We start from the raw sequence: 23,000 nt of genomic DNA on the forward strand, positions 1-23,000 counted from the left end.
ACGACCATTTTTCAAGCCTGCGGGATGGCTAGATGGTCCGAAATGTGCACTTACATCTGAGCCACCAGCTTTTCTTCAGCCAAATGACTGTCAATAAAATATTCAAATCCTGGCCTAGATTCTGGTTGAGGTAAAGCCCACTGTTCTCCTTGGGTTTGCATTACAAATAGTTCATCAGACAGAGCAGTTTGGCTTCAGCTCCTAAGGTGTATATTATTCCTTTTATCTCTTCCCTGCTTACAGAGAAAAGAATGGACTTGGGACGAGAGTAAGATGTTAGTGATGCACGATCCTGTCTACAGGTAGGCTGCGGAGGATTGCGCCAGCTAGCTTTAGAGGCAACCAATCAAATGTAATAGGATGCATTCAGCATGGCTCCTATGTGCCAAATTATTGCCTAGCCACAGTTGTGCTTCCCAAAGGCCTGTGTTAAATTAACGAGGTGGCTACATTACTTAAGAAAGGAATTCTGATTCCCTATGTTTTTGGAGAATTTCTCTGACCTTTAGGGAAATGTTAGTTTAAAATAGATACGTGTTATTTGTGTTAGAAGAGGAGGGTGACTGAAAACCATTGTTCTTAGGTGCTAAGAAGAGTCAGTTGTGATGCAGACTGAATTAAGGAAAAATCCACCCCGTTTCCCCTTCTAACCTAGCCTCGGCGTTCTCTGCCGTGTGCTCCCAAAGACAGCCTTTGTTAATCGGCCTGTCTCGCATGGACAGGATAGGGTGAGGAAACTGATCCATACGAAGGCTGGTACAGTAACAGTGCCCTTCCCTACAGTCTGTCCCAAGATCTCCAAAAGTTTGCAGGCAGAAAGCTCCCCCAGGAGACAGGTGTTCTCCACGCTTTACAGATTGAGGGCGGAGACTTCAGTGATTTACTCCTCCCCGCACTCAAGTCAGCAGCAGAGCTGGGATTAGAAACCAGCGCTCCTGTCTGCTAGGTGGCTGTTCTAACCACTGCACCACAATGGTCCATCTGGTCTGGGCATATGCCCACGGCCAGATACAGTCACATTGTTTTAAAGCCAGTGGGATTCTTTGGTCTATGGAGAACGGGTGTGTGGGTGCAGGCTGCCTTTCAGCTATGGATGCGTCAGCCAGAGGCAGGGAAGACTGAAGGGAGAGACTGGGGGGGCTGGAGCAGCCCCTTTGTCCATTAGTTCTTTGTGACCTCAGCCTAGGCTGTGCCTGGCTCTGAGGGGTTAACACTTGTACTGGGGCTGAACGAGTGGAGCCCTTGCTGGAGGGTTTCCATCCCAGAGGATAAAGAGTTAATGCTGGGTGGGATGGACCCCCCCCCCAGCTAAGAGCAGACCCTTTCTGTACAATGGGACAAGAAGAGATGACGGGTGAATCCACAGCTTGCTGTCAGGCTCGGGGAGAGCCCACAGATGCTGTCCACACTCACTGCCTGGCGGGCATAAAGTGGAAATTGTCAGAGATTTGGGCCATTGTGCTTGGCACGAGAGCAGCATTTCTTCCCCTGGAGCCGAACGTGGTCCAGTTCTCAATCCCTAGGCAGAGCTACAATACAACACCTGGGCAGCCATTCAACGACAGGGGATTGGAACACATGGGGAAAGTGGGTGTCCTTTGATTGCCTCTGACACTGGTAACTGAATCTCAGGTTAATCTCTTGAAAGGACTAAAACCAATCACTTGTCATCCCCCCCGGCCACATGTCAGGTGGGCAGACTAGACTCGATAGTGAACATCTCTGAAATCTGGTGTGTGAGCTGTCTCTCGATTCTGGCTGCCTTAGGACATATGGTCCTGGAATTCCTTCCTCCCCGGCAGCCATAATGATGCTAGGTAATCTATAAAACTAAGGTTTCAGAGTAGCAGCCGTGTTAGTCTGTATTCGCAAAAAGAAAAGGAGTACTCGTGGCACCTTAGAGACTAACAAATTTATTAGAGCATAAGCTTTCGTGAGCTACAGCTCACTTCCGATGAAGTGAGCTGTAGCTCACGAAAGCTTATGCTCTAATAAATTTGTTAGTCTCTAAGGTGCCACGGGTACTCCTTTTCTTTCTATAAAACTAACTTTCTAAAGGCCCTAAATTGGTCCAGGCCGTTAAATCTGTTAAGCCAGTAATTGCGTCGTTAGAGAAAAGTCCACAGCACTAGGAGCTGAGATACCTACATTTTACATCCAGGGAATGGTGGGGAAGAGTTTCCAAGATGCACGATTGATATTTGTCTTATTCTTGTCCCTCTCCCTTCTGGCATTCTTAAAGGAGACGGGTCTATGTGCCAAAGAGAGAGAGTAATTTCAGTAGACTCTCTAGAAAGGAGCTCGATTGTTACTAAAATAATCTTCAAAGAAGACAACTTGCTTATTACAGGGCCGCGTCCATGTTCTTGATAATTGTCCTGATTGCGGGAATTCAAAGCAGAATTCAAAGACAGAGAACTGGAGGAGGAAGGAGAAACATGCACCCGTCTCCCTCATTTCCTCTTCATTCACAGCTGAAATCACTCAGTACATTTTTACCCAATGAAATAACTGTGGGGAATAAAATGGACAAAAATTTGAGTGGAAAAAACTGTAACGTGGTCTGTGGAAATGGATTTTGTCAGGTGGAGGACAGGAAGGAGCCAGGGCTAACGGGTAGGGGAGGTAAAGGGGGACTGAAAATCCCTTGAGCTGGGAATGGGGTGGAGAGTGAATTCAGCATCCTTTGCAGATGGCTTTTGTATTGTACCATCTGCCTGTCATTAATGATAATGGGCCTATGCTACCACTTTCTGCCTTGTAAGCTAGGACAAACTAGCTATTGGCTTTTGACGTGGCTCGTTGCAGAGCGTGTTCCCCAAACTGCGGTGGGTTCCTGGACTTCGGAACCCCTGCCCTGAAACTGCCTTTGCCAGGCAGGTGGTCATCTATGGTCCCTTCGGCTTGAATAGAGACTGGGAATGGATGAGTCATTACACAAAGTAAAACTATTTCCCCATGTTATTTCTCCCCCCCCACCCCACCCCCCACTGTTCCTCAGATATTCTCGTTAACTGCTGGAATTAGCCTACCTTGCTTGTCACCATGAAAGGTTTTCCTCCTTTCCCCCCCCTGCTGCTGGTGATGGCTTATCTTAAGTGATCACTCTCCTTACAGTGTGTATGATAAACCCATTGTTTCATGTTCTCTCTGTGTATATCAATCTCCCCTCTGTTTTTTCCACCAAATGCATCCGATGAAGTGAGCTGTAGCTCATGAAAGCTTATGCTCTAATAAATTTGTTAGTCTCTAAGGTGCCACAAGTACCCCTTTTCTTTTTATGGTCCCTTCGGTCGTTCTTGACACTGGCTAGCCTGGATCTTTGCTCTCCGGTTGAAAGGGTACTGGTTCCTTGTCCGCTGCGTGGCAGAGCTCACTCAGCAGACGAGGGCTGAGGCAGAACAGGTGAACACGTGGAGGCTAATGGCTGAAGGTTAGAAGAGGAAGGGCTATTTCTGCGGCCATAGGAGAGCAAAATGCAGACTGCTCCTGTTCCCTTTGATGTGACAGGAAGGGCCCGAAACAGCCTCTAACTTCCTAGCCCAGATGTCGCTGGGTGGAATGAGCGCTAGGCACAATGTGATCTGACTTTGGATGGTTTGATTCCTGTGTCCCATTTGCTGTACTGGAACCTAGATTTTTGCCACGCTTAGTGCCTCCGATTCACTCTGTCTTTTCTAACTAGAATCTTCTACGTGTCGCACGACTCGCAGGACCTAAAGATTTTCAGTTACATTGCAAGGGATGGCGCCAACAACTCCTTCAGATGCAACGTTTTCAAATCCAAAAAGAAGGTGCGGTGGGTCATTTGCAGTGACTAGCTTTTCAGAGGCATGTATCCTTTGTAACGGTCTGGGTTATCCCGGGAGAACCTCCTTCCCCCCACAATCCTTGACGGGTACTTGGCAGAGCGAAGGGGCAAGTGAGTCTTGCTGAGAATTCATCCTGGATTTTACCTGGAGAACTAAGGACATATTATAGGGTTAATTATCCCATTTATTGCAGACTACTAGGGATGCTGAATGACATCAGTAGGCTCATTAACTTTGGCTTAAACATATCTCCATCCCGACTAATGCTTCCCAATGCAGTGGCTGCAGAAGTTAAAGTTTATCCAACTCAGGCTTGCCTGCACTCCCCCAAACTCTCTCTAGCAGACAATTGTACAGTGCAGTTGTAGGAAGGACACTGCCCCTGCCCCTTCACACAGATAACTGCCCAGAGGACGCTCCAGACCTAGCAAACCAAGAAATAAAGTCTGTCAGGGAGCCAGGAGTAAAACTCCATTGTCTGGAGAGACAATGGCACAAAGGGATGTTGAATTATCTGTGTAGAAAAGTGGGAGCTCCAGTCAGAGGCAGCTGCATTTCAAAACGGAAAGTGATTAGTGCTGCTCTAGTCCCCATTATCTGATGCCTCCTAAATACCGCTGCCCCAGATCAGCCTTATGGAGGTTCCTGGGGCCTGCATGCTGCTAAGTGTGCCTAGAAGGCTCCCTTTTGGGCAGGGGGGAGTTTGGCTCTCCAGGCGGGCCCAGGCTCTGTTTTGGGTTGTGGAGGGATGGCTCCCAATCAGCAGAGCAGTGATGGGAAGCAGGGAATAGCAGAAGTCTCCTAGTTTCTGCTCCGTGACATAACCTGTGGCAAAGCTCCTGCTCCAAAGGGCTCTAACCGTCTGCTCCCCAGAGCCAGGCCATGCGGGTGGTGCGGACAGTGGGCCAGGCCTTCGAGGTGTGTCACAAGCTGAGCCTGCAGCACGCACTGCAGAACGCGGATGGACAGGCGGACGGCGCCAGTGACAAGTCTGTGGAAGAGCAGCCTCTAGAAGGTGACAGCTCCCCGGGGACATCTGCAGAGCCCCCTCCCGAGGCAGCTGGTGCACTGGGTGCGCTTGGGTGGGGGACTGTCTCTGGTGATGCATCGCTGTCTTGGTGCTAACCCTGACCATGGATTATGTCTGCAGCTGGGCTCACAGCCCAGAGAACATGCATTTTACAGACTCTGCTGCTCCAGCCCCTTCAGTGCAATGACAGCAGAGTGCCTCAAAAACATCCAGAGGAGGGAAGTATCCCCCCATGTGGACACTGAGCCCCGAAGGGCTGAGGAATTGGCCCAGCCCAGTGCTGTGCTGACCCTCCAAGGCACGTTTCCTGTCCGTTAACTTTGCTCCAACACGTGGAGACGGCTAACGAAAGCCAAACTAGTCTTTAGCTGCTCTCCCTTCTCCTGCCAGCCAGGCCCTGCCACTCAGTCTCCTTGCTCTGATCTGCTCGCATTTTGGTTCCTTCATTTGTTTTACTCTCTCCCTTGAAGTTCACCAGCAGGGGGGAGCCAAGATCGTGGATGTCGATGAGGCTGACGTGGACTCCGATGGCATCGGTCTGTCTGAGAGGGGCGCTGAAGAGCTGCCCTCCCCCATGGGGGAGCTGGGTATCCTGAAATCTGTACAGAGCTGTCAGGTAAGAATGGGCGGAGCTGGAGGGAATTTTATAGCGACACCCATTCGCTGATATGACTCATTTTCTTCTGGGGGTTCGTTCCACAGCCTCGCTCGGGAGAGCAGTTTACAGCAACAGCAGTCATGGGATGCTAAACTGCCTTCATTTCAGCATGTCCCTGGGCAGAAAGCCATCAGGACACCCCGTTCCTTTGAAAGCTTCAGTAGAGAGGCAGGTCAGGTAGCCACCCGTCCAGGCTTCCCCAGCTCCATCCTACACGCTGCATATCTTGCCTGCAGGGCATGCACTGTCTGGCAGATCTGAGGCTCCATTAATGTCTCTAAAGCATCCTGATAGAGGACTGTTCCTGTAGGACTTGCTATACAGAATGTAATTCCCTGTTGGCTCACTGCAGCTGGTCACTGGGAAGTGAAGAAGAGCAACAAACAGGGAATGCAGCAACTGCAAACGGTTGGCCTTCTGGGGTGGGTTTACATCGTTAACCTGTGGAACTTGCTGCCACAAGATATCACTAAGGCCAAGAGCTCAGCAGGATTTTAAAAGGGGTTAGATTTTTGTGTGGCTAAAGAGAACACCCACACTGTTAATGTTAAACAGGACCAAAACCAAGGACTATAAATCCTCATTATTTAGGCAATAAGATATCCAACTAACTGATATAATTTAGGAAAAAGTTTCCCCGGTAAGCAGATTATTCTGCGGTTGTCCAGTCTGGTTTTCTTGCACCTTACTCTGAAGAATCAAGTACTGGTCACTGTTGGAAAAAGGATACCAGGCTGGATGGACCACGTATGATCTGCTATGGGAATTCCTGTGTCCCTTTCCTAGCACAATTGCTAAATAGTGGTGTCCAGAGAGGTGCTGGATTCAGCTGTGTCACAGTGTTGAACTCACACAGTGAATATGTTGCTATTAAACCAACATAACGTAGTAATGAAAAACTGAGCCGAAGTTTTGTTTCGGTGAGCATTTCCTGGCTGACTGAAACGCTCACATCACTTGCTGAGTTTTGGCTGAAAGTGACTAGTGAAACAGATGAAAATGGGATGTGTGTCATTGGCTTGGAATGCAGGTATTTCCAAGGGTTTGGCTTCCAAAGGTGATCTGCCTGAATGACTGATAACCAGGACTGGCCCTAGTCCAGCTGGGCACTGGAGCACCTGCAGCTGCTTGCATTGCGCCAGCCCAGGGAAGGAAATAAGTTTTAAATGCAAATTTTTTAGGGCGAGTGGGATTGGTTGGCCATGGCTCCATGCACTTCCTCAGGACAGACTGGGTTAGTGGGAGCTGCCGCAGGCTGACAAGACTGACTTCTCTCTGCAGGGAGGTCACTTTTTCCTCCCAGGTGGAATGCGATTTTGTTTTACACCCTTGACTTGCAGGTGTTCCACTAGAGAGGCGCTGTGGAAATCCTTCGTAGCCAAGAGAGGAATGGCACCGCCCCCCCGCCCCCTGACGGGTACATTAGAGAGCCCGATCTGAACCGCCTCCCACTAGAGAATGCGCAAACACATCGTGTAGCCCAACGCTGTCACTCCCACCCTGCCTGAAGCTCCTGTGCCAGAGCCATGCATTGGCGTGGGCTTCCTCTTCCTAAAAGTGGAGAAGCTTCGCCAGTCTGTAGTGCCATCGCATCAACTTCCCTAGTGATTGTAGCAGGGTCCCTCCCGGGAGCACCTGCTCACTGCCACACGTGGCATGTTGGTGGTTAGCAGCATGTGGCTCGTTCCCTTCCATGGAGAGCATGTGCTGTTTGAGGCATCGCTGTCTGGGGGTACCGCTGCCCACTGAAGACACCTTGGAGTTTTTCACAGGAGTAATGGTGTTAACCTCAGGCCTTGCTAAATGAGGTATTCCCTCCGAGAGCTACATTCTGTCTCTTTACATTCTTCCTCCACCTTTCCTGGGTTGCGACGATCACCTCCTGCCTCAAGTGTTGCTGTGTGCTCGACACCCATGGCCATTGCGTAGTCGCAGTGCGTCATCGGGAGGGTCCCTCACAGCCTGTGCAGGGCTGACTTCTTTGCTAAGAGCCTTGGGAGCCATGGGGATGAAAGGTGCCGCGAGCAATGAGGGGACGCCCTCTCTTACCCAGCTGCAAGTTGACAGCTCTGGTTCTCAATCACCAATGAACTTCTCCCCTCTAAATCTGGGTTTCCTTTCGGAGGGCACCCAACGGGCTAAACCTGACAGTATTTTGTTAGTGGTCCATTTGACTAGGGTTAAAAAGAGTGACCCTAGAGTGCTGTGTCCAGAGAACCAAGTTTTAATTGATTGCTGATGCTTTGAAGAGACAGCCACTCCGCAGTGTATAAACAAGGGCTGATTTAGGACGGTGACGCATGAGAGCGTTAACCCGGGGGCTAGGGTTTAAGTGAGAGAGAGAGAGTGTAAAACTCCTGTGGGTTCTGAAACTGCCCAGCATGAGAGAGGGAAATTCACCTCCACTCACCTATGAGCCAGAAAGACAACTCAAATCAGTCAGGTTTACTCTCAGTGTCATTTTAATTTCCAGTGATCTGCCGGGGGGGGGGCTTGGGTCTCTGAGGTTTATTGGAGGGGGAGGAAGCCTGCTTTGCTTAATTATTAATGGTGTCTGCCTGCAGTGTTTTAATACACTAACGGATCTGGCTCAAGTCCATCTGTTATCATTCACTTTAATGGAGGCAAATGTTTCTGGCTGCCAAACAGCAAAATCCCTCGTATCTGTCGTGATTCTGGGCAGCTGGAGCATTTTGTAGACTAGCTCCCATTGGATGTTTGCTGGGAGATTCAATCCACTTCCTGCCACTGCTTCCCAGTAGAAAATAAACCCTGCATTCCTATTCTGAGCACCACATACGCACGCATGCACACAAGGATATTACTCATTGCAAGTGGTGTCACTGGAAAACATACTCCCTTTGGAGCCGGGAGAGTGTGTGCATACACATGTACAGCGCCAAACAGCAGGATCCTGTTCTTGCTTCAGCACGTTGTTCAACGCACTGAAGGCCTTATCTACACTAGGTTTTTCAAGTGTCAGTAGCCAGGCACTGGTGCAAACCCCTACGATGGATAGGCAAAACTGTTTTAAGCTGCATAGTACATCAGTGCAGTGCTGCTGGGGTAAGCTGCACCAGTGCAAAGAGTAGCTTTGCCTGCCTACGCTAGGGAGCGGTACCAACAACTCAACTCTTCATGGTAAACAAGGCCTAAGTCTCAGCAACAGTTGATCTGGGAACTGCTAAACTCGTGTCACTGAGCCTGTTTCTTTGTGCCCAGGATGCTGAAAACTGCTCCATCTACCCCTCCATGTCCCAGCAACGACTGAGTGCAAGCAGCCCCTGCTCCTCTGCCTCGGCAGCTCCACTGGCATCTCAGCACTGCCTGCAGCTCCTCCAGCATCAGCTACTGCAGCAGCAGCAGACGACACAGGTGGCTGTGGCACAGGTAAGGGGGCTCCGCAGCCCTGTTTCGAGGGGGAGGGGGAGAGAAATCTCACTCACTCACTCACTCTCTCCACTTAATGACCTTTGCCTGGCAACCATTTCCTCTGTCTTGTTCGAGGTTCCTTTTCCTACTAGCCCAGCTGAATTAGCCCTTGGATAACTTGGGCCCTTCACTGCTCCATGCTCTGTTTCCTAGCTGGGGCCCATGGGAGTCTTGCACAGCAATCCGGGGTAGAACGTGGCCCTTAGCGTCACCTGCTGCTAGAGGCAAAGCAGCAGGATTGCGTGGTGAAGCCTTGGACACAACAACGGTGCTCTGCTCCGTGACAGCATTGGAACTCAAACACTTTATAGACCTTTGCTTCATCATCTCCCAAATCCTTTGCTAGAATGGGAAGGACTATGAACACTTTACATATGGGGAACTGAGGCACAGTCTCTCCTTCTCCCCCTCCAGAAAAAAAAAAATAGTCCATGTCAGAGGTGGGTCTAGAACCCAGAAGTCATAATTAAGGCTATGATTTAGTCACGGAGGCCATGGCAGTCATGGACTACATGACTTCATAGAATCATAGACTTTAAGGTCAGAAGGGACCCTTCTGATCGTCTAGTCTGACCTCCTGCACAACGCAGGCCACGGAATCTCACCCACCCACTCCTGTAACAAACTTCTCACCTATGTCTGAGCTATTGAAGTCCTCAAATCACGGTTTAAAGGCATCAAGGTGCAGAGAATCCTCCAGCAAGTGACCCATGCCCCACGCTGCAGAGGAAGGCGAAAAACCCCCAGGGCCTCTGCCAATCTGCCCTGGGGGAAAATTCCTTCCCGACCCCAAATATGGCGATCAGCTGAACCCTGAGCATGTGGGCAAGACTTGCCAGCCAGCCAAACACCCAGGAAAGACTTCTTTGTAGTAACTCAGATCCCACCCCATCTAACATCCCATCCCAGGCCATAGGGCATATCTACTGCTAATAGTCAAAGGTCAATTAATTGCCAAAATTAGGCTATCCCATCATATCATCCCTTCCATAAACTTATCAAGCTTAGTCTTGAAACCAGATATGTCTTTTGCCCCCACTTTACTGGACCTCCGTGACTTCTTCAGCTTCAGCTGGAGCCGGGGCTACGTTCCTCACACAGCCCCGCGGTGGGGGGCCGCCACCGGGGCCGTGAGCATGGGCACCCTCTGCCGCAGCTAGTACGGTTATTTTTAGTAAAAGTCACGGGCTTCATGAATTTTTGTTTGTTGCCCATGACCTGTCCGTGACTTTTACCAAAAATAACCATGACAAAATCTTAGCCTTAGTCATAATCCCCAACTAGCTGCTGTACCAGAGGGCTGCTCTTTTTTTAAACCTATTGTTATTTTGTTAATCCAGCCAGTGCTTGATGGGCACAGACCACCTTCCAGCACCTGCTCACCTAAACCAACAAGGTGGGGACTAGGCTCCACTGGAGTGGCTCTGACATGGCCCATTGGGGGAGGGGATAGTTTTAGCTCAGAGGGAAGAGTCCCGGCTCCTGCCTTTGCACCGCTATTCCATGTTGTGTGGCTGTTCCACAGCACGTTCCCCTACGTATGGCGGGCAGACGGTCAGCCCCACAGCAACCGTCGCATCGCAACCATCTCAGCCACTCGGCCTGCCACCACAGCCGCCAGGTGGGGGTCAATGAGTTTGCCTGGTTTCGGCTGCTGACAGAGAAAGACAGGGCCAGAGCAGCCTCGTCTGCTCTGGATGTGTAAATGTGCATCTCACTGTTAGCTTCAGGGGGTGGATATGTACATGGAGGGGACAAGGTATTGCAGGGGGGCTGACTACAGCCTGCAGAAGCTGCCTCTGTGGGGCTGAACTGTCCCGGAGCCTCTGGAATTCCCAGGCCCTCGGACACATTTCATTGTGGATTTCCTTCCTGTTGTAGGGGGAAGGGAGATGAAAGGATGGCTTCCCTGCAGGGGAGCAGCCAGTTCCTGTGGAAGCAACTCCTGCGATGTGCTACGTTCCTATAGCACAAAGGGCTTTGCAACCTCCATGCATGCTGCCCCACTGACGTGCAGCCACCTGTGGGGTGGGCCCTTGTTCACTGCACAGCCGGAGTGAGGGGGCTGTTTTGGACAAGAGCACGCCCCCGCCCCCAAAGAATCTGCCCTGGGATATTTAGGGGTCACACAGGGCAGACAGGGTCCTGGTTTTTAAGGTTGCAGCGACCTATGCTGCATGAAGTGCACAGTGGGAGTATCTGCTTTGAAGGCAGAGCTCACCCAGCTGGGACCAGACCCTGGGCTGTCAGAAAGAGAGGGGGAGACCTGAGGAGAAAGAACAGATGCAAGTTTGGCAAAAAAAAAAAAAGATCCTAGCCAAAATACAGCAGCTTTCCCACTCTGCAGACTCAGACTGGGGTTGGGAGAGAGATTCACACAGAAGGGAGCCCGGGTGCAGGTCTGGGTTGTTGCCATGCACCCCTGGAGCTGCGGGCAGCGTAGCTGCGGCCTGGCCATTCCCCAGGAGAAGGGGACATATCGGCGTCTCCTGACCCTGCAGGTGCAGCTGCTGAAAGACCAGCTGGCTGCCGAAACAGCCGCCCGCATCGAGGCTCAGGCCCGGGTGCGCCAGCTGCTGCTGACCAACCGCGACCTGCTGCAGCACGTCTCCCTGCTGGTGAAGCAGCTGAAGGAGCTGGAGATCAAGGTGCAGCACAGACAGCCAGGTAGGAGGGCATGGGGGGTATGGTGCTTATAGAGCCTCCCAACAGTGGTGGAGCTGAGAGGCCAGGACATCTCTCCAGCCCACAGCCAGTGGGAGCTGCTGAGAACAACCCAACTCGACTGCTACAGGCAGATGCTGAGAGCGAAGGAGAGGACAGTACTCTCGTTAGGGGCATCCCAGGGCATGGAGACTCTAGCCACAGAGCCCTCCCTAGCCCACATGCTCATCCGGCCCAGAGCCCCAGTGTTCCCCTGAGTCAGCCCAGGAAGCAAACGCTGCTGGGACTGAGCTGGCTCCAGCCATGAATTGCTCTAATCCAGCATCCTCCCCGCCACGCTGCCTTTGCTCTGTCCCAGCATGGGCTGCAGCACTGCATAGCACTGAATCGGGCAGAGGGCTCTTTGCCGGCTCCCTGCCAGGGCCCAGTTCTGCCCAGGAGCCTGAGCAGTGACGGCGCTGGTGACACTTTGGCCTGGATGAGTATTTCCTGCTTGTTGGTGGGGAAACATCTGCTCCCATTTCCAGCCCCTGTGGATGGGGCTGCAGCTCTCCGGGGGGGGGACTGGACCCTGCTGCAGGCGGCCTCCGGTAACCCCCCTCCTTCTCTGCCAGGCCAGCCCCTGCCTTTGCCCGGTTTATGGAATACACCTGTCCTAGGTAGGGTGGCAGTCTGCTATGGAGAATCCCCACCTCCACCCCTCGTGAGCATCTGGTGCTGAGCAAGGCGGGGAGGCCGCTCCGAGCTCCAGCCAGCCTTTGTGCTCTCAGCCAAGGTGCAGGCAGGGGGGTGTTAACACGGGAGATGAAAGGTGCCCCCGTGCACTGCAATATGGGTACGCCAATCCCCGAGGAGCCCGCTGGAGGGGGGGAGAGATCTGACCCTGTTTCGTAGATAGGGAATGGAGGGAGTCTGGTCAGACCTCAGGATGGGAACCAGACCTCAGCCCCTCCGTCCTGGGCCTAGGTCCACGGTCGTTTCAAGGCCAATTCCACTGCTTCACACAACAACTCCTCCGGCCTGAGACGACCATGGGCCTTCTGTGCTTGTGAGCGGCACTGGGCTGGCAGTTCCAGAGACTGCTGGCCTCTGTCCACAGAGCAGAGCGAGCGCCCATGTGCCGTGCCCGTGTACACCATCCCAACCCCGAGGGCAGGGCAGCTCAGCCTGCATATCCTCCAGCCAGGGGCCATGCAGCCCCCACAGCCGGCAGCTGGTTGTGAGTTTGTTATTTTACGCTGCAGACAGATGGCTGCTGCAAACTGAGACCCAACGCAACTCACAGAGCCTCTGACCGGCCCCAGAGGGGCTAATGGCAGAGAGCGTGGTGGGGGACACGCGCAAAGCCAACTCTGGCCCCAGGCAGCCATCCTCTTCCTCCGTCTCCCCATGCAGGAGGAGGGGAGTGGGCCTGGCTAGCTGGGGCTGGAGCCTGTGGTGGCTTTGGACCAGGGCTGCTCTCATCTCCCTGTGCCAGAAGAGGTCCATGCCTTCACTGATAGGGGCCAGGCCGCCAAGTCCCCTCTCTCCCCGCCCCACCTTTGCTGGGTCTGACCAGGCTCTGCAGGGAAGCGTCACGGCTAGGGGCTGGTAGCACTTTACCCAGCCTGCTTCTCTTTGCCTTGGCAGTTGACAGATCGTTGCAGAACCTGTCCCTGGCTCAGTCCCTGTCTCTGAACCTGAAGAACCATTACAGCATGGAGCTCAACCTGCCCTCCACCTCCACCCCAGCCAGTGTCCTGGGCAGCCCGCTGGCCCCTGGCTCACTGGCTCTGCTGGGCACCAGCGCCTCCTACCTCAACCTCCTGAGCCTGGAGAAAGGCTGCAGGGGCCCTACTGCCATGGACGGGGACGAGCGCCTGGTGGTGCTGGAGGGGCAGGATGGTCTGCACCGGCGGGTGGAGGGCTCAGAGATCAGTGACCAGGCTCTGCTCAATGGTGGCGGCAGGCAGAAGGCAGACGACCCGAGCAATAGAGCAGAGGACGAGAGGTAGGTCGGTCTCCCCATTCCCCCCAGCTGGTTAACAGCCACCCCCACTTAGTCCAAGGCAGCGGGAGGAGCAGGGACCCTCCTCCACTTGCTGGCTGCTCCGTTCAGCGTGGAGGCTGGGCCACTGGCCTTGGCAGGCCTGAGGGGTGGCGCGGAGGCTGGGCCAGTGGCCTTGGCAGGCCTGGGGGGTGGCACGGCGGCTGGGCCAGGCTGCGCTCCCCGGTAGCCTGCAATGGAGAAAGGCAGGCGAGTCTTGCCCAGGGACCAGGCAGCTGTGACCACCCAGCGCTGGGGGCTGTGGAGCACAACTTAACCCAAAAAGGAACAGGAAGAGGACAGGGCGAGCACATTTCTGGCTCCTTCGCACCGGCCCCTGCGGGTGCGGCTGCAGCTTCCCTGTGTCTGCACAGAGCGGGGGACGGCGGGGGTGGGGCTCAGTCCCCAGCCTGCTTCCCCCTCACACTGTCCCCACGGGCCCAGGAGCGACCAGGGGGCTGTGCGGGAGGTGCTGCAGGTTGCCCCCACCCCCCGATGTAGCTGCCGCAGGGTTACGAGAAGGCAGCTGGCCTCTGAGATCTCTTGCAGCTGAGCCCAGAGCCTCAGCAGAGACATGCTTAGACACGGACGTCTCTTTGCTCTGTGCTCTCAAGGTTGCAGCCACCCATCCCCAAGCTCAACCCGCCCCCGGCCATCCTGCGAAAGAGGTCGAGCAAGACCTCCCCGAGCCTGGAGGTGGAACCCAAGCCTGAGAACGCTGCTCCCACGACGCTGCCAAGCCCCAACGCATCCAGTCTTACCAATGTCACCACCTGCTCATTCGCCAGCTCGGAGTTCGAGTCAGACGCCAGGACTCCTGCCCCCGGCACAGAGCGCTTCCCCAACCAGGGGGCCCAGCCAGCATGGGGCAAGGACAGGACTGGCGAGAACGGTCATGCTTCCCCCATGTCTGGCACCTGCCATCCTTCGGAAGGGGCCCCTGCACCTGGAGACATGGCTAGCAAGAACCCAGTGAGAGACCCAGCAGGCATGGCCTGCACCATGGACAGCACCTTGCCGTTCTCCTCTGCGGGCACTGAAACATGCTTACACATCAGCTTCTCGGAGGATGAGCTGCTGGAGAATGAGGTGGATGAGGTCATGGGGCTCAGCAGGGTCCCTGCTTAGCCTCCCAGTTAACTGGCAGGTGCCATCACTACCCAATGTTAGAATTTAGATTGGCACAGACCTCGGGGTAACTAAAGTTCTTAGTACTTAGCCCAGGAAGCAGGTTGCTTCCCCGGCTTCTCTGCAACATGTAGCAGCTAGGCTGGCTTTGTAGCGCCCTCTCCAACAGGCTGCTGGGCGCTACAGGACGAGGCCGGGTTAGTCCAAGCCCCCCAAGTGGTCACAGGCCGTGGGCTGCAGACATTGGCTTGGAGAGCAAATGGTGGAGTGCTGCTACAGCCATCCTCCACGCCCCCAGTGGCCGAGGGCCGCTCCCTGTCCAGCCGGCCTGCCACGTGCCCAGTCCAGTGGCACACACACAGCAGGGTGCCTCTCTGAACTGCTGCCCCACTGCCCTAGAAGGGCGCTGCTCCTTCGCTGCCAAGACTCTCCCTGCCCCAGTCATGGTCGGCTGTTGTGTCCGCCGGACAGCACCATGCTCCGCTCACGGAGCGCCACACCCCAACCTGCCATTCCCACGGCTCTCCAGCTGGGATGCCAGTGCAGGTGACGCTTATTTACCCTGGCCAGAGGAGGCAAGCCCTTTCCAGTCCGTGTTTGCTCCCTTGCTGCTAAGCCCAGCTGGGGCCCAGGTCTAACCTCCCCCGCTTCACCAGCACTGGTGTCTGACTTGTGACAAGCAGCGTTCCCCCAAGCTGTGCGATATGAGTCTCTCGGCTGGGGGTATTAGATACTGCCTAGTGAGCCCCAAACAGAACAGGGGCCCAGAGGAGAGGGGCACAAGTGCAAATCCTCAGATGCTCCACTCCTGACCACTTGGGAATTGAATCAGCTTTAATATGCATTAGCTGTTTGAACAGGAAACTCTGCAGTGATAGGGCTGGGAGCGGGCAGAGCAGGAGGGGGTGCTGGCAGGCTCTTTGAAATGCCCGAGGCAGCCCCAGCTGCGAAGAGGGAGACTAGGCTGGAGAATGCCCTTGGAAGCTGTCCGTGCAGCACTATGACCCTGGGTTGATTGACAATCCAAGTCCACCGGTCTCCCCAAAGCAATCTGCATCTGACGGGGACAGACAGGTCCAGGATGTGGACCCATTACGCTGGTTTCAGGGGTCTGTTCCCTTCTCAGACTGATCCCCATGGGCTAACAGGAAAGGAAGAACAGCCGCTGTTTGGTAGGGGCATAAATAGCTGGGTACAGACTAGTCCAGCCGCTGTTATCAAGGCCTGAGAGTTCACTGTATCCCCCCTAGAAGGGATTGGGACCATCCCTCATAGAGGTCACTGCACTGGCTTCCAGACCCAAACCATCTAAGGGTTTGATGCTAAAAATCCATTGCTAGCCACTTCCCCCACCCCCAGACCCTCCTGGGAATGGAGGGGCAGGAGGCACCTGGTTTCATTTGTAGTATGGTCACCAGATCCTCCCAGCCTTGCAGACGGGGGCTGTGCATCCTACTGGGGACAGGAGAGGGGCTTCTTCCTGCACCTTGGGGAGTCTGCTCTGAGCACCTCACCCTGCAGCATTGGCTTCCAGCGTCCCTGCCGCACACAGTGGAAGAGACTCCTACTCATCGAACTCGGCCATGTTCCTGCTGGCTGCTACATGGGAGGAACTCAGTGCGGTGTGATGCTGCTCTCTGAGTGCCCATGCCAGGGTAGCTCGGAAGGGGGCCGCTCACCCAGGAAGGTCAGTGGAGGCTCGTTCCACTCCCCAGACACAGGCGTGTAGGAGCTGTGCTCTGATGTGCAAACAGCTGCTTCGTTGCATGTTCTGACCGTGGGGGGGAGCAATTGGTCCGAGGTTTGGGCGGTTTGCCAGGTTATGGATCAGTTTTTAGGAGTAATGAAATGTGGGGGGCGGGGGTTGGGGGCTGCCTGTAATGCTGTGAACTCTGGGGGAACTTAGCTGCAAACGGGTAACTTAGGCCCAGGGCCGTGTGTTAGGTGCAGTTTAGACAAGGCGGGGTTAAGCAGATATACCCCCCTCGCCCCCGAATGTGTGGTGAAAGCTTCTGCAGGTTGGGGTAAGGGAGTGAGCAGGCGGGTGTGTTGCAAATGGATGGGCCGTGCAGCGTGGGGCGAAATGCAGCTCTGGGCAGAGGAGTCCGAGCAAGGCTTCGCGACCACTTCACGCTCCCAAGGGCTGGGCACCACAGGGGCCCTCCTTTAGGCTGGAGGGAGACTCGCGCGGTGCCCTGCCTTGTGCGGTCTGTGCCCAGGGTGACGCTGCCCTGGCTGAGGATGTGCGGGTGGATGGCGAATGTGTTGAACCTTTGGCTAGGAGGGTGTTGTGCGGGTGATCAGCAGAGGGGAGGACTAAGAGAGGGGTGGCTGTTGAGTTAGATCCAGGGGATGGATCGGCCCACACAGCTCTGGTGACGCGTGGACTCTGCTGCCTGTCTCCAAGGACCAGTCCAGCTCTAGCTGGGATGTATTTCAGTCTGCTAGGAAACACACGGACTTTGTGGTGAGACAACAGAAGGGTAGGCGGTTTGTTACTGGACTTCGAAGGAAATAAATGCTGTATCCTGCTCTCCCGGCACCGTGGGATTTCCATGCAGCGCCCTGTTGCTGGACCAGCAGATTACAGATCTGTACTAATTACAGATTAGTTTTCCACTGCTGCGTGTGCCTGGTGTGTTTGTTTATTTTAAATACCATGGCCCTGAAAGCCACTCATTGGGGGCTCTGTGCTGGGCACGGGATCAGCTTGCTAGGACTCTGGCCCCTAGAAGCAAGGACAGAGCCCCCCCATCCCCATGTAAACCTGCAGTGTCACTGAGGTCGAGTCTACATGAGGAGTGCTACCCCGGCAGAGCTGCACTTTCTAGCAGTGTCTGAATTCCCTCCTCCCATCCCACGCCCCAGGTGACACACGTCAGCCCAGTACAAACTCAACTGTGCCAGCTTGTGGGGTCTACAGGAGGAACGGGGGCCAGAACAGCCGTGGGGTTGGGTCACCTCTCTTCCCACCCCTCCCCCAGCCCAGCAGAGCTGTGGCAGCAGAAGGCTGTAGCGTAAACCTGGCCTTGAAGGGGGTAGGCCGGAGTCACGCTTGGGGCATGTCCAGTGCAGACGCTGCCAGGAGCATAGTCCATCGCCTCTAGCGCGTTACAGCCGCAGGGTGCTATGCAGGCAAAGGGCAGTCCTGGTGTGTCACCTCGTGGTGACAATTGGTATTACACTCAGCAAAGCACGCACACAAAGGACCCCGGGTCCCCCCCCCCCCGCTCAGGGGGGCCGGAGGCAGTGCAGGCTACATCATCGGTCCTCAGAGCATGGCTCAGCAGGGACAGGGGTAGCTTAGACAGGGCTGGTGGCAGCATGCAGTGGGCTGAACGGCTGGGGAGCAAGCTGCTCTCCCTCTCCCTGACACCAAGGGACCCACAAAGAGCCCCGGGGGTGGGGGTGGGGGTGAAAGCGGATGATTTTGGAAACAAGTCCTGTAGATTAAAGCCAGCCCATTTTCTACCCTAATCAATCTCCCCCGACTCCTGCTCATGGCTTGAGCTTGCCACAAAGCTGCTGCTCCTGGCTAGGCCCATGCCCTGCTTCAAGCCGGAGTGGTGCAGGCTCTCTCGAGTGACGCACCTACATTTTTGTTATTGTTACCTTGGCGGCCTACCTTTGGGGAGGGCTGCAGGCCCAGCAGCGATGGCTGGGTAGCCTGAGCATGAGCACGCTGCCCACAGCGCAGGCAAAGAGGTTAATACAGGGCAGGATGTGCAGCGAGGTGACCTGCCTACGCCCAGGGGGGAAGTGCAAGGCCAAAAACGACGAGCCAGCCAGGTCCACAACTGTCCAACTCTCAGCACTACACCCTTGCTCTCCGCCCAGCAGAGAGGGGTCAACAGTAGCCTGCCAGTCCCTCCAAGTGAGCACAGCTCTGTTCTGCGGTATGGACTGAACCCAGGCCAGCGTCAGCTGGAGTGAAATACCCCGTCTACTTCAGCAGGCTCCACCTCGGCTCTGAATTCATGCAAAGTCCACTCAATGGGCAGCACCTGGGTGTGGTGCATTAGACAATGCCCGGGGAACTGTTATGGCCCATTGTTAGTCCCAGGTGAGGGAATCTCATGCCCACGTGCAGGCCTCATTTTGACACGTCCGGAGTTTGTGATGAGCCAGGGTAGGAGGTTCTGAAGTCCTAAGGGGCATAAGTGCACCGAACGCTTACGTGCTGTTGAGAACCTGCCTCCCAACCTCCCCTCCTGAATGTGACTCCAGCCCCCTTCCATAAAGGGCCGGTGGCCCCTGGCTCCAACCCTTCCAAGAGCCGTTTTTGGTTTATTGGCAATAAAAAGGACGTGGAACTTTGTTAGATTCACTTTGGCTCCTGTCTCGTACTCAGTCATTGACAAACAGTTTCTGCAACTGGAACAGCCAGCACCGGTTCTCCCAGGCTGCCTGCTAATCTGCTCCCTAACACAGAACAGCCTGTGAGATCTGGGCACAAAAAGCTTGTTGCCCTGGTATTTTCTCTCCTTAGCAATGGCGCATAATCAGGGCAAGCGTTCCCGGGCTACCTTGCTGGGGTAATTTCCTCCTGTGATTAGCCTGAAGGGGGAGGGACTTCATGCCGCTGTCTGTTCCCCACATTCTTATGCCCCCTTTCCAAACACCAGCATGATTCAGAGCGAGTCCCTGCAGCAGGGAGGGGGCAGTTTGCTAACTGCCTTAAATGGTCCCAACTCCACCGCAATCCCGCCCAGTCTGTCTCTTAGACAGAGAGTGGGTTTTCCTACACACCACCACTAGGGGTCAGCCAGACTTCATTTTCCTCCACTCCCTCTCCCCAGAGATGCTGACAGGCTCGGTGTGGCCATGGGTTGTAGTCACACAAGCAGAGCCACCAGGGCTCGTGTGCTGGGGTGCGCACCGGAGCCAGCTCCCTGTAGAGACGTGCTGCATGTCCCATGGGGCCTCCTCCCCAGAGCTAAGGCACCAGCCTAGCCATAAACAGTGGGGGCCACCAACCAACCCAGGGGAGACCAGGCCTAAGAACGAATGCACTTAGGCTCTTCCGGCCCCCGCAACCCTAACCCCGCGAGGGCTGCTGCTTTAGGGACCCCTTGAGGTTACTGCTCCCTAGGCCACTGCAGTATGGAGTGCCGCCCATGCCACGAGCTGGTTCTCCAGCACGTCTCCCCATCAGAGATGCTGCCCGCAAGGCCTGGGCCCTGGAGTATGACCTGTCCGGAGAACAGAGTTGGGCTGCACACAGCACGGGAGGCCTGCTGGAGCCCATGACCAAGTGGACCGCCCAGCGAAGGGACTAGCCAAGCACCCTTCCCAGAGGTCTCAGACTAGGGCTGGAGCCCGCGGCGGTGCAGGGGGGAGCTGGCTGAGCTGCCTCTGGGCAAGCAAGGGGGGTAGGCTGGAGAACAGAGAATAGCAACGACCCCATGTTAAACAAACGATGTTCTCATACTGCACCCAGCGCCAGGCTCGCCCTGGACAGCATCACCACCTCACCCCTTCTTGGCTATCGCTATCTGGACGAGTTGCCCAGGCCTGCTGCCCAGCCCCGGCACTTTGCCTGCTGCTCAAAAGGGATAGGGCAGGAGCAACAGGTGGGTTGGGAGTTTGCTCAGCCTGAATAGCAGCAGCCACTCCCAGCTGGACCCCGAGTTCCACGGAGCAGGGCCCTGCCTTGTAGGTTTGGCAAGTGCAGACCGCCTCCTTCTGGATCTTCACACTGTGCCCATCACCGTGGGCTCTGGGTGCCTCAATCTCTCCTGCCCCAGCTGGTGCTTCCAAGGGGAGCCACATTCCTCACAGCCAGTTCCAAAGCCTCACCCCAGGCTAGAAACCAGCCACAAAAGACGATAGGTTACTGGGGGGACAGAGCCAGCAATAGGGACAAGGCCATTGGCCCCCTGGGCCTGGGGGGCAGCCAGCCAGGGAGACAGATGGAGGCCACATAGCTGGCAGCACAGCAAAGAGGCCCACAACATCCCAGTGCTGCCCATAGAGGCCAAGCACGCTCGGCAGGGATGCTCGAGGGACCCGGCAGGGGGTTGGGTGCACACAGCGCAATTGCTCTCCAGCGTGTCATCGTGCTAGCTAAGTGATGGATTATGTCCAAGAGTTTCCTTAACCGCACATGGTCCTTACAAGCCCTGCACCTCCATGGACAACCCAGACCCTCTGGCCAGTTAGCGCAGGGTGTGTGTGGGGAGGGTGCCCCCTTTGTTTGATGGGTGTCTGAACAGCATCTCTGTCCCCACCATCTCTACCAGCTGCTGCGCTAGTCCCAGATTGCAGGAGTTCAAAGTTCCCCTAATCACACACTGGCCTGGGGTCCGATGGGTCCAGATGATGCCCAAACCTCAAGGCATCTCTGCCCCCATCTGTCACCCCTATGCAGCCCACTGGTACAGTTACAGCTCTTGGGACCAGCCTGTCGATTTTAGATAGCAGCTTTGCCCCCTGGTGCTCACTCATTCAAATTGCAGCTGGGAAAGTTTGGGCTGCTCTGGCTCATGAGATCCTTGGCAGAATGGGGGGGGGATGCAGGTTAGGGGGCTGAAGCCCTGAAGAGCTGGAGCTGGGGGAGTTAGGCCACAGCTGGCACCACATCAAACAAGCCTACCTGGACCAATGGTCCCAGAAATGAATATGGTGGCTTTGGGCATGGGAGTTTGCTCACTGCAGGGGAGGGTCTGTCCGCAGAATCCCACCTGAGAGGTGGAGTGGAGGCAGGGCTTGGGGCTGAGCAGGATGCTTGGGGGGGTCCATGAAAATATTTAAATCAAAATGGGGGTGCTCGGTTTCCTAAAGTTTGAGAATTGCTGCCCTAAAGCATAAAAAAATGCAATTGCTCTGCCTTTAATTGGTCACCCGTTTTCCCAGTTACAACATCAGACTAGGTTAGGCATTAGTTAAAGCACTTTGCATCATTTGGCTGCTCAGTGGCCAATGGAAAATGGTCCCCGTTCAGTTCATAAGAACGGCCATAGGGTCATAGAATCATAGAATATCAGGGTTGGAAGGGACCTCAGGAGATCATCTAGTCCAACCCCCTGCTCAAAGCAGGACCAATCCCCAATTTTTGCCCCAGATCCCTAAATGGCCCCCTCAAGGATTGAACTCACAACCCTGGGTTTAGCAAGCCATTGCTCAAACCACTGAGCTATCCCTCCCCCGAATGGTCCATCTCGCCAAGCATCCTGTCTCTGACAATGGCCGGTTTCAGATAGAATGAACAGAACAGTGCAATTTCAAGTGATCCATCCCTGTCATCCTCTCCTAGGTTCTGGCAGTTGGAGGTTTAAGGACCCTCGGAGCATGGGGTTGCATCTCTGACCATCTAGGCTAATAGCCACTGATGGACCTGTCCTCCAGGAACTTATCTAGTTCTCTTTTGAACCCTGTTATACTTTTGGTCTTCACAACAGTCCCTGGCAACGAGTTCCACAGGTGGACTGTGCGTTGTGGGAAGTACTGCCTTTTGTTTGTTTTAAACCTGCTGCCTGTTAATTTCACTGGGTGACCCCTAGTTTTTGTGATATGTGCAGGGGTAAATAACACTTCCCTGTTCACTTTCCCCACACCGTCGAGCTTTATAGACCTCTCATCTCCCCCACACCAAACAGTCCCAGGCTTTTAAACTTGTCCTTATAAGGAAGCTGTTCCCTACCCGATAATTTTTATTGCCCTTTTCTGCACCTTTTCCAATTCTAATGTTGTTGGGGTTTTTTTTTGGGGGGGGGGGGAAGCGGCAGGAAATGGGGAGGCCAGAACTGCAGTATTCAAGGTGTAGGCATACCATGGATTTACATCGTGGCATTATGATATTTTCTAATCTCTCTCTTTTCTTATGGTTCCCTATATTCTGTTAGTGTTCAGTGGCCCAAAAAAAAAAGGGGGGGGGGAGTGGATGTTTCCAGGGAACTATCCACAATGACTCCAAGCTCTTTCTTGACTGATAACAGCTAATTTAGACCCCGTCATTTTATATGTACAGTTAGGCTTATGTTCCGAGTGTGCATCACTTCGCATTTATCAACACCATTGAATTTCATCTGCCATTTTGTCACCCAGTCACCCTTTGTAACTCTTCACAGTCATCTTTGGACTTCGCTATCTTGAATAATTTAGTATCATCTGCAAACTTTGCCACCTCGCTGTTCACCTTTTCCAGATCATTTATGAGTATGTTGAACAACACTGGTTCCAGTACAAGTGGGAGACCCACACTATTTACCTTTCTCCACTGTTAAAACTCACCATTTATTCCTACCCTTT

General features: G+C 54.4%; 1 protein-coding gene across 4 annotated transcripts in view; it reads left to right on the forward strand.

Moving 5' to 3' along the window:
• LOC119844079 (carboxyl-terminal PDZ ligand of neuronal nitric oxide synthase protein-like) overlaps positions 1-17,372 on the forward strand; it is a 73,397-nt gene extending 56,025 nt beyond the window's left edge. For all 4 annotated transcript variants that reach the window (XM_043498935.1, XM_043498933.1, XM_038374305.2 and 1 more), the window contains 8 exons: positions 244-302; positions 3,686-3,794; positions 4,686-4,827; positions 5,313-5,458; positions 8,723-8,890; positions 11,434-11,599; positions 13,226-13,586; positions 14,237-17,372. In XM_043498935.1, the coding sequence (XP_043354870.1) occupies positions 244-302; positions 3,686-3,794; positions 4,686-4,827; positions 5,313-5,458; positions 8,723-8,890; positions 11,434-11,599; positions 13,226-13,586; positions 14,237-14,750 (1,665 nt within the window). In that variant the 3' untranslated portion in view covers positions 14,751-17,372. The remainder of the gene's footprint in view (positions 1-243; positions 303-3,685; positions 3,795-4,685; positions 4,828-5,312; positions 5,459-8,722; positions 8,891-11,433; positions 11,600-13,225; positions 13,587-14,236) is intronic.
• The last annotated feature ends 5,628 nt before the right edge of the window (positions 17,373-23,000 follow it).

The sequence above is a fragment of the Dermochelys coriacea genome, chromosome 16 (genome assembly GCF_009764565.3).
Source record: "Dermochelys coriacea isolate rDerCor1 chromosome 16, rDerCor1.pri.v4, whole genome shotgun sequence".
NCBI classification, from domain to species: Eukaryota; Metazoa; Chordata; order Testudines; family Dermochelyidae; genus Dermochelys; species Dermochelys coriacea.